Source organism: Thalassophryne amazonica, chromosome 13 (assembly GCF_902500255.1).
Source record: "Thalassophryne amazonica chromosome 13, fThaAma1.1, whole genome shotgun sequence".
Classification (NCBI taxonomy): domain Eukaryota; kingdom Metazoa; phylum Chordata; class Actinopteri; order Batrachoidiformes; family Batrachoididae; genus Thalassophryne; species Thalassophryne amazonica.
In genome coordinates, this window is record NC_047115.1 from 85,263,740 (window position 1) to 85,277,378 (window position 13,639).

The window sequence follows — 13,639 nt, forward strand, 5'->3', positions numbered from 1 at the left end:
GGCATTAATGCTTATTTGCACCCATCAAGATTTGTCTTTGTCTATTTTTAATGCTATGAACATGTGTGTAACAGCTAACCTAACAGCTAACCTAACAGCTAACGTTAGCTTATCTAGCCGGCTGTAGTAGAGAAGCTTGAATCTACCTGGACAACTGAGAGCCGACACAGAAACATAGCCAGCTGTAGCAACGTTCATCGTAGCTTCCAAAATAGTTGGTTCTTTTGTGTTTGATAACCCACATTAATTCATACTTTTGTCCACATTTATGTTATATGTATTTGTTAATACCGTTACTGTAGGTTTTATTACGCTATTATACTTTATACACTAATTACCGTTTTTGTTTATCGTGTTAGCTTGCTGGGTACAGTTGGCTCATTAACGGCTAATTTAGCTCTTCTACTATAGCTAGCTTATTTTTGTTATTTACAATTTCATTTTACATGGTGTAGATTTTTAATGAGTTCTAAAGTTTAAAGTTATCAACATATAGTACCTAAGCTGGATTTTGGCTCTTGCTTGCCTCTACTGGTGGTTGGCTCTCACTGCAGTATTGTATCACTTCCTGTTCCAGAGCACAGCGGTGTTTTGCTGTATCTGTTAGCTGTTTAATCTGCACAGTTAGATTGATCTAGTTACCTAGATAACGATTTGCTTCGCAGTGTAATCTTCACGTGCCTTAACTAAAGCACTCCCTCTGCTGAATCACCTCTAAATTATTTACACATTATTCACTTTGTGTGTTTTTAGGAATCCGCTAGCTTAGCGCAGCTACTAGCTCTTAGTCGGTTTAGCATGGCGGCTTCTCCTGTCTCTCCCGCACTTTTCTGCTCTGGGTGTGAAATGTTTAGTTATTCCTCGGCCTCCTTTAGCAGTAATGGTACTTGTAATAAGTGTAGCTTATTTGTAGCTTTGGAGGCCAGGCTGGGCGAATTGGAGACTGCTAGCCAGGCTCCTGTAGTCGGTGTGGACCAAGGTAGCTTAGCCGCCGTTAGTTTCCCTCTAGCAGATCCCGAGCAGCCGGGAAAGCAGGCCGACTGGGTGACTGTGAGGAGGAAGCGTAGCCCTAAACAGAAGCCCCATGTACACCACCAACCCGTTCACATTTCTAACCATTCTTCCCCACTCGGCAAGACACACCTGCCGAGAATCAAACTCTGGTTATTGGAGACTCTGTTTTGAGAAATGTGAAGTTAGCGACACCAGCAACCATAGTCAATTGTCTTCCGGGGGCCAGAGCAGACGACATTGAAGGAAATTTGAAACTGCTGGCTAAGGCTAAGCGTAAATTTTGTAAGACTGTAATTCACGTCGGCAGTAATGACACCCGGTTACGCCAATCGGAGGTCACTAAAATTAACATTGAATCGGTGTGTAACTTTGCAAAAACAATGTCGGCCTCTGTAGTTTTCTCTGGGCCCCTCCCCAATCAGACCGGGAGTGACATGTTTAGCCGCAGGTTCTCCTTGAATTGCTGGCTGTCTGAGTGGTGTCCAAAAAATGAGGTGGGCTTCATAGATAATTGGCAAAGCTTCTGGGGAAAACCTGGTCTTGTTAGGAGAGACGGCATCCATCCCACTTTGGATGGAGCAGCTCTCATTTCTAGAAATCTGGCCAATTTTCTTAAATCCTCCAAACCGTGACTATCCAGGGTTGGGACCAGGAAGCAGAGTTGTAGTCTTACACACCTCTCTGCAGCTTCTCTCCCCGTGCCATCCCCTCATTACCCCATCCCCGTAGAGACGGTGCCTGCTCCCAGACCACCAATAACCAGTAAAAATCTATTTAAGCATAAAAATTCAAAAAGAAAAAATAATATAGCACCTTCAACTGCACCACAGACTAAAACAGTTAAATGTGGTCTATTAAACATTAGGTCTCTCTCTTCTAAGTCCCTGTTAGTAAATGATATAATAATTGATCAACATATTGATTTATTCTGCCTTACAGAAACCTGGTTACAGCAGGATGAATATGTTAGTTTAAATGAGTCAACACCCCCGAGTCACACTAACTGCCAGAATGCTCGTAGCACGGGCCGAGGCGGAGGATTAGCAGCAATCTTCCATTCCAGCTTATTAATTAATCAAAAACCCAGACAGAGCTTTAATTCATTTGAAAGCTTGACTCTTAGTCTTGTCCATCCAAATTGGAAGTCCCAAAAAACAGTTTTATTTGTTGTCATTTATCGTCCACCTGGTCGTTACTGTGAGTTTCTCTGTGAATTTTCAGACCTTTTGTCTGACTTAGTGCTTAGCTCAGATAAGATAATTATAGTGGGCGATTTTAACATCCACACAGATGCTGAGAATGACAGCCTCAACACTGCATTTAATCTATTATTAGACTCTATTGGCTTTGCTCAAAATGTAAATGAGTCCACCCACCACTTTAATCATATCTTAGATCTTGTTCTGACTTATGGTATGGAAATTGAAGACTTAACAGTATTCCCTGAAAACTCCCTTCTGTCTGATCATTTCTTAATAACATTTACATTTACTCTGATGGACTACCCAGCAGTGGGGAATAAGTTTCATTACACTAGAAGTCTTTCAGAAAGCGCTGTAACTAGGTTTAAGGATATGATTCCTTCTTTATGTTCTCTAATGCCATATACCAACACAGTGCAGAGTAGCTACCTAAACTCTGTAAGTGAGATAGAGTATCTCGTCAATAGTTTTACATCCTCATTGAAGACAACTTTGGATGCTGTAGCTCCTCTGAAAAAGAGAGCTTTAAATCAGAAGTGCCTGACTCCGTGATATAACTCACAAACTCGCAGCTTAAAGCAGATAACCCGTAAGTTGGAAAGGAAATGGCGTCTCACTAATTTAGAAGATCTTCACTTAGCCTGGAAAAAGAGTCTGTTGCTCTATAAAAAAGCCCTCCGTAAAGGTAGGACATCTTACTACTCATCACTAATTGAAGAAAATAAGAACAACCCCAGGTTTCTTTTCAGCACTGTAGCCAGGCTGACAAAGAGTCAGAGCTCTATTGAGCCGAGTATTCCTTTAACTTTAACTAGTAATGACTTCATGACTTTCTTTGCTAATAAAATTTTAACTATTAGAGAAAAAATTACTCATAACCATCCCAAAGACGTATCGTTATCTTTGGCTGCTTTCAGTGATGCCGGTATTTGGTTAGACTCTTTCTCTCAGATTGTTCTGTCTGAGTTATTTTCATTAGTTACTTCATCCAAACCATCAACATGTCTATTAGACCCCATTCCTACCAGGCTGCTCAAGGAAGCTCTACTATTATTTAATGCTTCGATCTTAAATATGATCAATCTATCTTTATTAGTTGGCTATGTACCACAGGCTTTTAAGGTGACAGTAATTAAACCATTACTTAAAAAGCCATCACTTGACCCAGCTATCTTAGCTAATTATAGGCCAATCTCCAACCTTCCTTTTCTCTCAAAAATTCTTGAAAGGGTAGTTGTAAAACAGCTAACTGATCATCTGCAGAGGAATGGTCTATTTGAAGAGTTTCAGTCAGGTTTTAGAATTCATTATAGTACAGAAACAGCATTAGTGAAGGTTACAAATGATCTTCTCACTGACCTCAGACAGTGGACTCATCTCTGTGATTGTTCTGTTAGACATCAGTGCTGCTTTTGATACTGTTGACCATAAAATTTTATTACAGAGATTAGAGCATGCCATAGGTATTAAAGGCACTGCGCTGCGGTGGTTTCAATCATATTTATCTAATAGATTACAATTTGTTCATGTAAATGGGGAATCTTCTTCACAGACTAAGGTTAATTATGGAGTTCCACAAGGTTCTGTGCTAGGACCAATTTTATTCACTTTATACATGCTTCCCTTAGGCAGTATTATTAGACGGCATTGCTTAAATTTTCATTGTTACGCAGATGATACCCAGCTTTATCTATCCATGAAGCCAGAGGACACACACCAATTAGTTAAACTGCAGGATTGTCTTACAGACATAAAGACATGGATGACCTCTAATTTCCTGCTTTTAAACTCAGATAAAACTGAAGTTATTGTACTTGGCCCCACAAATCTTAGAAACATGGTGTCTAACCAGATCCTTACTCTGGATGGCATTACCCTGACCTCTAGTAATACTGTGAGAAATCTTGGAGTCATTTTTGATCAGGATATGTCATTCAATGCGCATATTAAACAAATATGTAGGACTGCTTTTTTGCATTTACGCAATATCTCTAAAATTAGAAAGGTCTTGTCTCAGAGTGATGCTTAAAAACTAATTCATGCATTTATTTCCTCTAGGCTGGACTATTTTAATTCATTATTATCAGGTTGTCCTAAAAGTTCCCTGAAAAGCCTTCAGTTAATTCAAAATGCTGCACCTAGAGTACTAACGGGGACTAGAAGGAGAGAGCATATCTCACCCATATTGGCCTCTCTTCATTGGCTTCCTGTTAATTCTAGAATAGAATTTAAAATTCTTCTTCTTACTTATAAGGTTTTGAATAATCAGGTCCCATCTTATCTTAGGGACCTCATAGTACCATATCACCCCAATAGAGCGCTTCGCTCTCAGACTGCAGGCTTACTTGTAGTTCCTAGGGTTTGTAAGAGTAGAATGGGAGGCAGAGCCTTCAGCTTTCAGGCTCCTCTCCTGTGGAACCAGCTCCCAATTCGGATCAGGGAGACAGACACCCTCTCTACTTTTAAGATTAGGCTTAAAACTTTCCTTTTTGCTAAAGCTTATAGTTAGGGCTGGATCAGGTGACCCTGAACCATCCCTTAGTTATGCTGCTATAGACTTAGACTGCTGGGGGGTTCCCATGATGCACTGTTTCTTTCTCTTTTTGCTCTGTATGCACCACTCTGCATTTAATCATTAGTGATTGATCTCTGCTCTCTTCCACAGCATGTCTTTTTCCTGGTTCTCTCCCTCAGCCCAACCAGTCCCAGCAGAAGACTGCCCCTCCCTGAGCCTGGTTCTGCTGGAGGTTTCTTCCTGTTAAAAGGGAGTTTTTCCTTCCCACTGTCGCCAAGTGCTTGCTCACAGGAGGTCGTTTTGACCGTTGGGGTTTTTACATAATTATTGTATGGCCTTGCCTTACAATATAAAGCGCCTTGGGGCAACTGTTTGTTGTGATTTGGCGCTATACAAATAAAATTGATTGATTGATTGATTGAAGTTCTTAGGTTTCCATTTGATAGCATAATGATTATACTTTTTATTTTCCTATAGTATGCTAACAGAGTTACTTTAGATAGATACCAATACACTCATACACTCATAGCTTCTGTTTCTATAATAAAATACCAGATTTATAGCTTAGCCTACTAACTACAGTATATTTAATTTTACTACTAGTCTACATACTAAATTACCTATACTACAATCTTCTCCTGTGATGTCTTATCTTTCTTATGTCTTATTACTTATTATATTACATATAGCTTTTTCTTGAGCTGCTTGGGTGGGTAGGGAGAGTTCCCATGGGATAAAAAAGCTTTTCAACCTACCATACCTGGTTCTCAAGACCAGGCACCTAAGTGGCTCTACTCTACTCTTTTCTACTCTATTTTACTCTTCCTTTTTAGATTTTTAGATATACCTTTATATATACTAGCATAGGTCAACCTTGGAATTGGAATATAATATATAAGATATACCTTACTGAATTTTCATGTGTGTAAATCAGCCAGTTTACCTTTCCAAGCATTAAAGTTGCTGTTTTTCTTGTAGTTCCAGTGCAGAAAGAAGCCACGCATGAAATTGTACATCTCAGCAATGACTGGACGATTCTTGAAGAAATCAGTCAGCGTGCTGACAATTTCTGTGACAGGGTTGATGACAGACATACCCAAAGTCGATTCTTCATTGTCAGCCTCTGTCAAAAAAAAAAAAAAAAAAAAAAAAAAAAAAAAAAAGCATATGTCCAACATACTTGTACTTGTAGTAAACAAGCAATTCCATTACACGGCTGAACAAAAGCTGTAATTATCCAGTGCAACTAAACTTTAAAATACTTGTATGTTGTTGTATATATAAACACATAGGACATTTTCTTGGAGGTCCGTGTCGCACGGTCAAACTCAAAGCATCATTTTGCATTGGGTACACGTCTGCCCACGCATTGGTTGGTGTGTATGCAGGAGGAAAAAGCACAAACCAGGGTTCTGGCTGCACAAGAACTGGATTAAGTCACCAAATTAGTTGTGTGTGTAACATGAAGTCAACCAGAGTGGTTCCTGTCATTTCCTTAAAAGCAGAATGTGACAAATGTGTGTTTGTCACACTGTGATTAAGGTTTTTTGTGAGCTAACAAATATGCACCAATCTGTTATAGCGCACCAGCATGCACCACCATGTCTCTTGATCGATTCCCAGACAGGATGGTGGACTCTGAGATGACTGAAGAGGCCTAGTCTTGAGGTGCACCGTTTCTGACAAACACTGCATGTGGTTTCTATTATAAGCCTCTGCCAGTCAGAATCTTGATCACTCTCTATCCTCTTTCTCCTCTTCCCTCTGTGTTGTTCATCCACATTTTTTGGAAGACTTCCACTCCAGTGTGGATCATTGCTTGTCAGCTGGCTCAGTTCCTTGCTTGTTTTTTCCGGGTCTTCCAGTTGATGGAGCAGCACCTGACGTTGTGCTTCAAGAGATTCTTGTAGTGTTTCTTCTGCTCTTCTCTGGACTGTTTTCCTTTACTCAGGTGGGGGGAGAAAATCTGCTAGGGAGGTCAGCTGTCATTGATTCTCACGATGTGACCCACTCACCGAAGCTGGTTCTTGATGATGACACACTGTATGCTCTGTAGAATGGCTTCAGCAAAGATGCTGATGTTGATACACTAGTCTTGATGATTTCACAGATGATGCTGAAGATACTCCTCAGGCAGAATTGGTGGAATCACTCGAGGGTCTTCGGGTGGCGGTGGCAGGTGGTCCAGGTCTGACATCCGTACAGCAGGGTTGGCATGACAACAGTTTGTAGACAAGGATTTGTGTGTCATATCAAAGATCTCTGTTGTTGGAAAGAATGGTGCAATGCCGGCCGAAAGCAGTTCCTGCACTCTTGAGTTTGTGTTGGTTCTCATCATCGATGTCGCTATTTGATGACACATGGCTATGCAGGTATGGAAAGTGGGTCATGTTGTCCGGAACCTGTCCATGCAGTTTCACACCAAGAAGCTTTGGAATGACCATGTTGGGTGGAAGCTGATACAAACCTGTCTTCTTCAGTCTGATGTTCGAGACCAAGCTTGGTGGAGACTTCACCAAAGGTTTCAAGGATTTTATGAAGACCTTCCATAAAGGATGACACGCTACTGTCAATGGAATACTGGAAGTCCAGGAGAGAAGTAGTGGTGATTTTTGTCTTTGCTCTCACTCAGGTCAGGTTGAAGAGCCTTCTATCCATTCTATACACAATGTCAATTAATGGTGACACCTTGTCCTTGATCAGGTGCAAGATTGTTGCCACAAAGATGATGAAGAGTGTAGGTACGATGATTCAGCCCTTCTTTACTCCTGATTGAATACTGAAGGCTTTAGTTTTTGTGCCATTTACCAGACCTTTAGAGGACATGTCATTGTGGAGAAGACTCAATATTTTGATACATTTGTCCAGATAGCCCATATTGTTCAGGAGCTACAGAAGTAGGTGTGACATTCTGTCGAGCACCTCTGTCACATCAGTGAATGCGAGGTACAATGGCTGGTGTTAATCTTTACACTTTTCTTGCAATTGGCGGAGTGTGAAAATTCTGTCTGTTTTCCTTCTAGAAGCCACTCTGGGTACCATTCCTGCAGTAGACAATACCCAGCTAAAAAATAAGGTCGCCAAAATATTATAAGAACGTTTTCCAAATGTTAACAGAACGTTAGCTGTACAGTTCTCAGAATGTTTCAGAGGAAAGTTTTTTGAGGGGTTCCCAGAACATTTGATAGTAACATTAGAACAAACATCTTGGGAACTTTAGGCCTAACATTCTGGGAATGTTTTTAAGCAACGTTTCTTTTTTGTTCCCAGAATGTTTGACAACAACTTTAGGTCTAATGTTCTCAAAATGATGTGGTAACAACAGTTTTTAAGGTATGTTTCTTTTTGGTTCCCAGAACATTCTAGTAATGTGACAAAGTCACCTTAAGATATTTTACATCCAAACGTTCCCAGAACATTTTGGTAACATTACCTAAAGTTATAGTCTAGTCATTGAAAGAAATTTGGAGTAAGAAAAACGGTAAGACTTTCTTGCTCACCGTCAAATATATTTGTCAAATTTCCCTTTACATAAAAGGAAGTAATATAACATTAGGAAAATGGTACAAAAATATTTCTGACAACCATAACCTAAATTTAACCAATAACATAAAGTTACCAAAACATTGTGTTAGCTGGGTAAGGACATTCCACAATGGTTTCTGCAGTCAGAATTTTTGTCTCCTTTTTACTTGTAGATGGGGACAGTCATTGAGTCTTTCAGGTATGCTGGTATTTCTTCTTGAGTCCAGATTTTAATGGCGAGTCTGTGCTGTTGGTATTGGCAAAAGGGACCTCCTTTTTTAAAGACAAATGGAATGTTGTCTTCCTCTGGTGTTTTCTTGTTTTCATGTCTTTAAGGTTCTTCAGTTATGTCTTGTCTTAGTAAATGGCTGAGCTCTTCATCTTCCTCAATGATTGGGTTAGTGTTCAAGAGGTCTTCAAAGAGTTCTTTCCATCAAACAGTGATGCTATGCATGGTCTTCTGCAGGCTCAGGCCATCCTTGCTTCAAATAGTTGCTTGTCATTGGGTGGAGGGGCTGTAGATTGCTTTGGTGGCATTGAAGAAGCCTCTGGTATCAATTTTATTGGCAGGTACTTGGACTTCAGCAGCCTTGTTGAGCTACCATGAATTTTTCAGTTTGTGAGTTTCATTTTGTAGAGCTGCTTTGCTGGAGTCAAGACTTTATATCTTGTGAGGATAGAACTTTCCGGAGGTCGAGGAAAGCTTTTCACTTTTGGTCGATGAGTCGTTGAAGGACATAGTCATTTTCATCTAACTAGTTCTGGTGCTTTCTCTTTGGTGTCTGCAATAGACCGGTGTCCTGTCCAGGTTGTACTATGTCTCTCACCCTGTGACTGCTGAGATAGGCCACTGAGATAGGCCACAGTCATTTTATGGAGCGGATGCATTTGTGGCATCTTTGAATGTATTAATCAAACAAACTCTGGGTAGCCCAGTGATGTATGGCAAGCACTGGATGGCAACAAAGGAAGATTGGTGATGGCGGAAAGACAGATGACCTTCAGGAAAATCTGGAATGGTTGCATGAGGCTGGTGATCTTAAGGCCCTGTCAGACCTGGACGATTACACAATATATGCCAACAGCCCTGTTTCCACCCAGTGGTTCATGTCAATACTGCATGGTGTGGTGCTCTGCTTTTAATCATTGGTGATTGATCTCTGCTCTCTTCCACAGCATGTCTTTTTTCTGATTCTCTCCCCTCAGCCCCAACCAGTCCCAGCAGAAGACTGCCCCTCCCTGAGCCTGGTTCTGCTGGAGGTTTCTTCCTGTTAAAAGGGACTTTTCCTTCCCACTGTCGCCAAGTGCTTGCTCATAGGGGGTCGTTTTGACCGTTGGGGTTTTTCTTGTTATATGGCTGGGGGGGCCTGGCTGCCGGTTTGTTTCTGTCTTTTGGTTTTCCTCCCAGGTGGCGTGCATTTGGGACTGAGTGGCTGTGTTGCTGAGGCTGTCAGGACCTCACCCTGATCACCTGCGACTCGTCAGGACTCACAGCTGTGGTGCATCTGGATGGATTGGAACATGTTGGCATTTAAGACTGGAGTGCACAGTGTGTATTTGCCAGAGACTCGACCTTGTGACCAGACGGGTGAGATCGTCGTCTCGGGAGCCATCTCATCAGCAGCGGATGCTGAGAACATCCAGGTTTGATGCACAGTCTGTGAACGAGGAGGGGGTGAGGTCTCACGCTCGTCAGCACACTTCCTGAGGTACGTTAGATTTTGTGACTAACAGTTATACAGTCAGTAAATGTGGTGTCCCTCACACCTTATTGTATTGAGCTGTTTGTTAGTCATGTATCAGCTTCCACTGCAGTGGAGTTTTGTGAACTGGATGTTCCATGCCTGCAGGTTGGGAAGCTGATCAGTAATCAAGCCAGGAAGTGTTTGCTGTTTGTACACCTTTAAGTGTTCTGTGTGTAGAGTGTGGACTCACATAATGGTTCCTTCTTTCACAGACTCGGTTGTTGCGGCCACCTGGGGGGTGTCGGCGGGGTCCTTGGGTCCGAAACAGCTTCTGGCTCCGGACCGTTAGCGCTGCTGGGAGCGCACCACGCCAGGCCGCACCTTTTGTTATTATATTATCACTGTTATGTATTAAATTCAGTTAGCCTTTGTACCGTGCTCTGCTTATTTCATACTGGGTCCTTCAAACGCTGGTCGGTTCTCCGAGCTGCGTCCGACACATAACAGTAGTCTCTGGCAACATCACGGACCCAGCGGTAGCAGAGACGGTAATGCGCCGGGAAGGCGGCAGCAGACGTTCAGTGGTTATCCGGATCAGTTGCGGGGCTCTCCGCCCGGAAGGTGCGTGTTTGAGACCCATTACTGGATACTGATTTGTGCTCTCTTGCAGCCGTGTTCCTGTGTTGTGCCTTATCCGTGGGTCGTGGTGGAGTGTGACTGGCGACGGCTTCGCGTCACACTCCGACCGGATAAGAGGTGTAAACGGGAGCTGCAAGAGTGCGTTTGTAATGGGTTCACGCGCACGGTGGAGCTCTGTTAGCACGGGTCGCTGGGCTTCCTGTGTTACAGTCGTAGCCCCGTTTCCCCGGACAAAGGTAACTACTGCGTCTGTTGTTTCAGCTCCGGCGTTATTTAGTTGAGCACATTTTGGTTGTGTGTTGCACTCACCTGCGCACATAAAAGCAGCTCGTTTGTTTTTTCTGTCGCCAAAGGGGTTTTTTTGTTTTTAGCACTCTGGCTCCCCCTTGTGGTGACTGAATCACGTTACCGTCAAGCTCTTGAGTAGGAACAGGTGTGTTCCATTTGGTTGAGCTTGACGGTATAACTCACTGATTTGTTTTGTGTTAGTTCATTTTGTGTGGGTGTTGTTTGAGTTGGTTTTTGTGTGGGATTTTATTTTTTGTTTTCCACTATTTGTCTGGGGTTGTGACCCTGCAGCCTGTCTGAAAACGAACAAAACAAGACAAAAAAAAAAAAAAAAAAAAAGGGGACCCAAACAACTGTGTGTTGGTCTGTTTGTTTTTCCTTTTATTTTTTTTTGTTTCACTTCCCCAGGGTTAGATGGAACGGTCCCCTGGGGGGTGATGGGGTGGTACTTGGTTGTTTTTTCTCTTTTTGTTTTTTGTTATGCCCTCTCTTCTCCTCTGACTCCAGCCGGGTGTGCCGTGGTGTCGGCATTGCTGGAGGGGTGCAGTTGGGTTGTGCTGGGCGTTTCCCAGGTAGCCTCTGCACCCGGGAGGGGAGGGGGGGGGTTTGGGGTATCTTTTTGTTTCCCCCCCCCCAGTTTCTGCCCTCAGGGTTTGACTGTGGTGTCCTCTGGGGGGGAAAGGGCTGTAGGCCCATCTAGCCATGGACGGCCGGGGCTGGGTCCATTGGTCATGAGGGGAGGCGTCTCCTGGGGTTGACGAGTGGTCCTCTGGGAGGCGCTGGTAGTCCCCGTGGGTGACGTTGGATCCCAGAGGGACCTCGGTCGTGGTTATTACTCCTGGAGCTGGCGGGAGGCCCTCTAGGGGGTGTTGGTCCCTACATGTCGTTTGGGGGGGAGGAGGGGGGGGTGTTGTAGCATTTTTGTTTGTGAGCTCAAGTTTGGGTTTTTCTTTTCTCCCCTTCCCTGGGGTTTGATGGAACGGTCCTCTGGGGGGGGGGGGGGGGGGGGTATTTTGGCATTTTTGTTTGTAGGCTTGGGTTTGGGTTGTTTTTCCTTTCTCCCCTTCCCTGGGGTTTGATAGGACGGTCCCCTGGGGAGGGGGGGGGTGTTTTGGTTGTTTGTGTTTTGTTTTATGACTAATTACACATGTTTGGATAAAGGCTGACCGCACAGGTGTAGGAACTCCTGGCCACACCTGTGCTACGAGACTGTCAGAAACAAGGGCAAAGATGCAGCCAGTTCAACCAGTCTGTTGGAGGATGAACGCAGACACGGTTTCCAGCCATGGTCCCTGGAGGGGGGTGTTTCTCCTGGGCCAGGTGTGTGTGGTCGCCGGGAGGCTTCCCGTGAGGGTGGGGTACTGTTATATGGCTGGGGGGGCCTGGCTGCCGGTTTGTTTCTGTCTTTTGGTTTTCCTCCCAGGTGGCGTGCATTTGGGACTGAGTGGCTGTGTTGCTGAGGCTGTCAGGACCTCACCCTGATCACCTGCGACTCGTCAGGACTCACAGCTGTGGTGCATCTGGATGGATTGGAACATGTTGTCATTTAAGACTGGAGTGCACAGTGTGTATTTGCCAGAGACTCGACCTTGTGACCAGACGGGTGAGATCGTCGTCTCGGGAGCCATCTCATCAGCAGCGGATGCTGAGAACGTCCAGGTTTGATGCACAGTCTGTGAAAGAGGAGGGGGTGAGGTCTCACGCTCGTCAGCACACTTCCTGAGGTACGTTAGATTTTGTGACTAACAGTTATACAGTCAGTAAATGTGGTGTCCCTCACACCTTATTGTATTGAGCTGTTTGTTAGTCATGTATCAGCTTCCACTGCAGTGGAGTTTTGTGAACTGGATGTTCCATGCCTGCAGGTTGGGAAGCTGATCAGTAATCAAGCCAGGAAGTGTTTGCTGTTTGTACACCTTTAAGTGTTCTGTGTGTAGAGTGTGGACTCACATAATGGTTCCTTCTTTCACAGACTCGGTTGTTGCGGCCACCTGGGGGGTGTCGGCGGGGTCCTTGGGTCCGAAACAGCTTCTGGCTCTGGACCGTTAGCGCTGCTGGGAGCGCACCATGCCAGGCCGCACCTTTTGTTATTATATTATCACTGTTATGTATTAAATTCAGTTAGCCTTTGTACCGTGCTCTGCTTATTTCATACTGGGTCCTTCAAACGCTGGTCGGTTCTCCGAGCTGCGTCCGACACATAACATTTCTGTAATTATTGTATGGCTTTTGCCTTACAATATAAAGTGCCTTGGGGCAACTGTTTGTTGTGATTTGGCGCTATATAAATAAAATTGATTTGATTTGATTTGATTTGGTGCGTGTCAGAAACCAAGCAATTTAACATTATTTTATTTTTTTATTTTCATTTTTTATCTTGGTGGACCATTTTCATTGCGTCCAGAATGCTGATGAGTGGCCTGGCTGTGGTAAAGGCTGCCATGAATGAATGAAGTGCTGTCCCTTTAAATGTTTAAAGCGCTGTTGATTAAAGCACTGGGGTGGGAATGAGAGGTGCTTCACTAACAGATACTTTTCATGATGCCATCAGGAAATGCCATGAGATAGGGTCGGTATGCTAGTCATACGAGAGAATACATGCATCTTTAGTCTGGACTTGAATGACTTTATGGAATCTGTTTTACCCCTGCAGGGAGATCATTCTACAGGACAGGCACACGAGGCGCTGTGGCCTGCCGACTTTTTTTTAACCTTAGTGTTGTGTGGGCCGCCAGAAGAGGAGGTACTGCTGGCCCACCACCAGAGGGCGC

At 43.7% G+C, this 13,639-nt stretch overlaps 1 protein-coding gene across 4 annotated transcripts in view; it reads right to left on the reverse strand.

The window, feature by feature from the left end:
* The window catches only part of LOC117523536 (cytosolic phospholipase A2 beta-like), a 146,221-nt gene that overhangs the window by 10,304 nt on the left and 122,278 nt on the right, over nucleotides 1–13,639 (reverse strand). For all 4 annotated transcript variants that reach the window (XM_034185099.1, XM_034185097.1, XM_034185095.1 and 1 more), the window contains one exon: nucleotides 5,675–5,854. In XM_034185099.1, coding sequence (XP_034040990.1) covers nucleotides 5,675–5,854 — 180 coding nt within the window. The remainder of the gene's footprint in view (nucleotides 1–5,674; nucleotides 5,855–13,639) is intronic.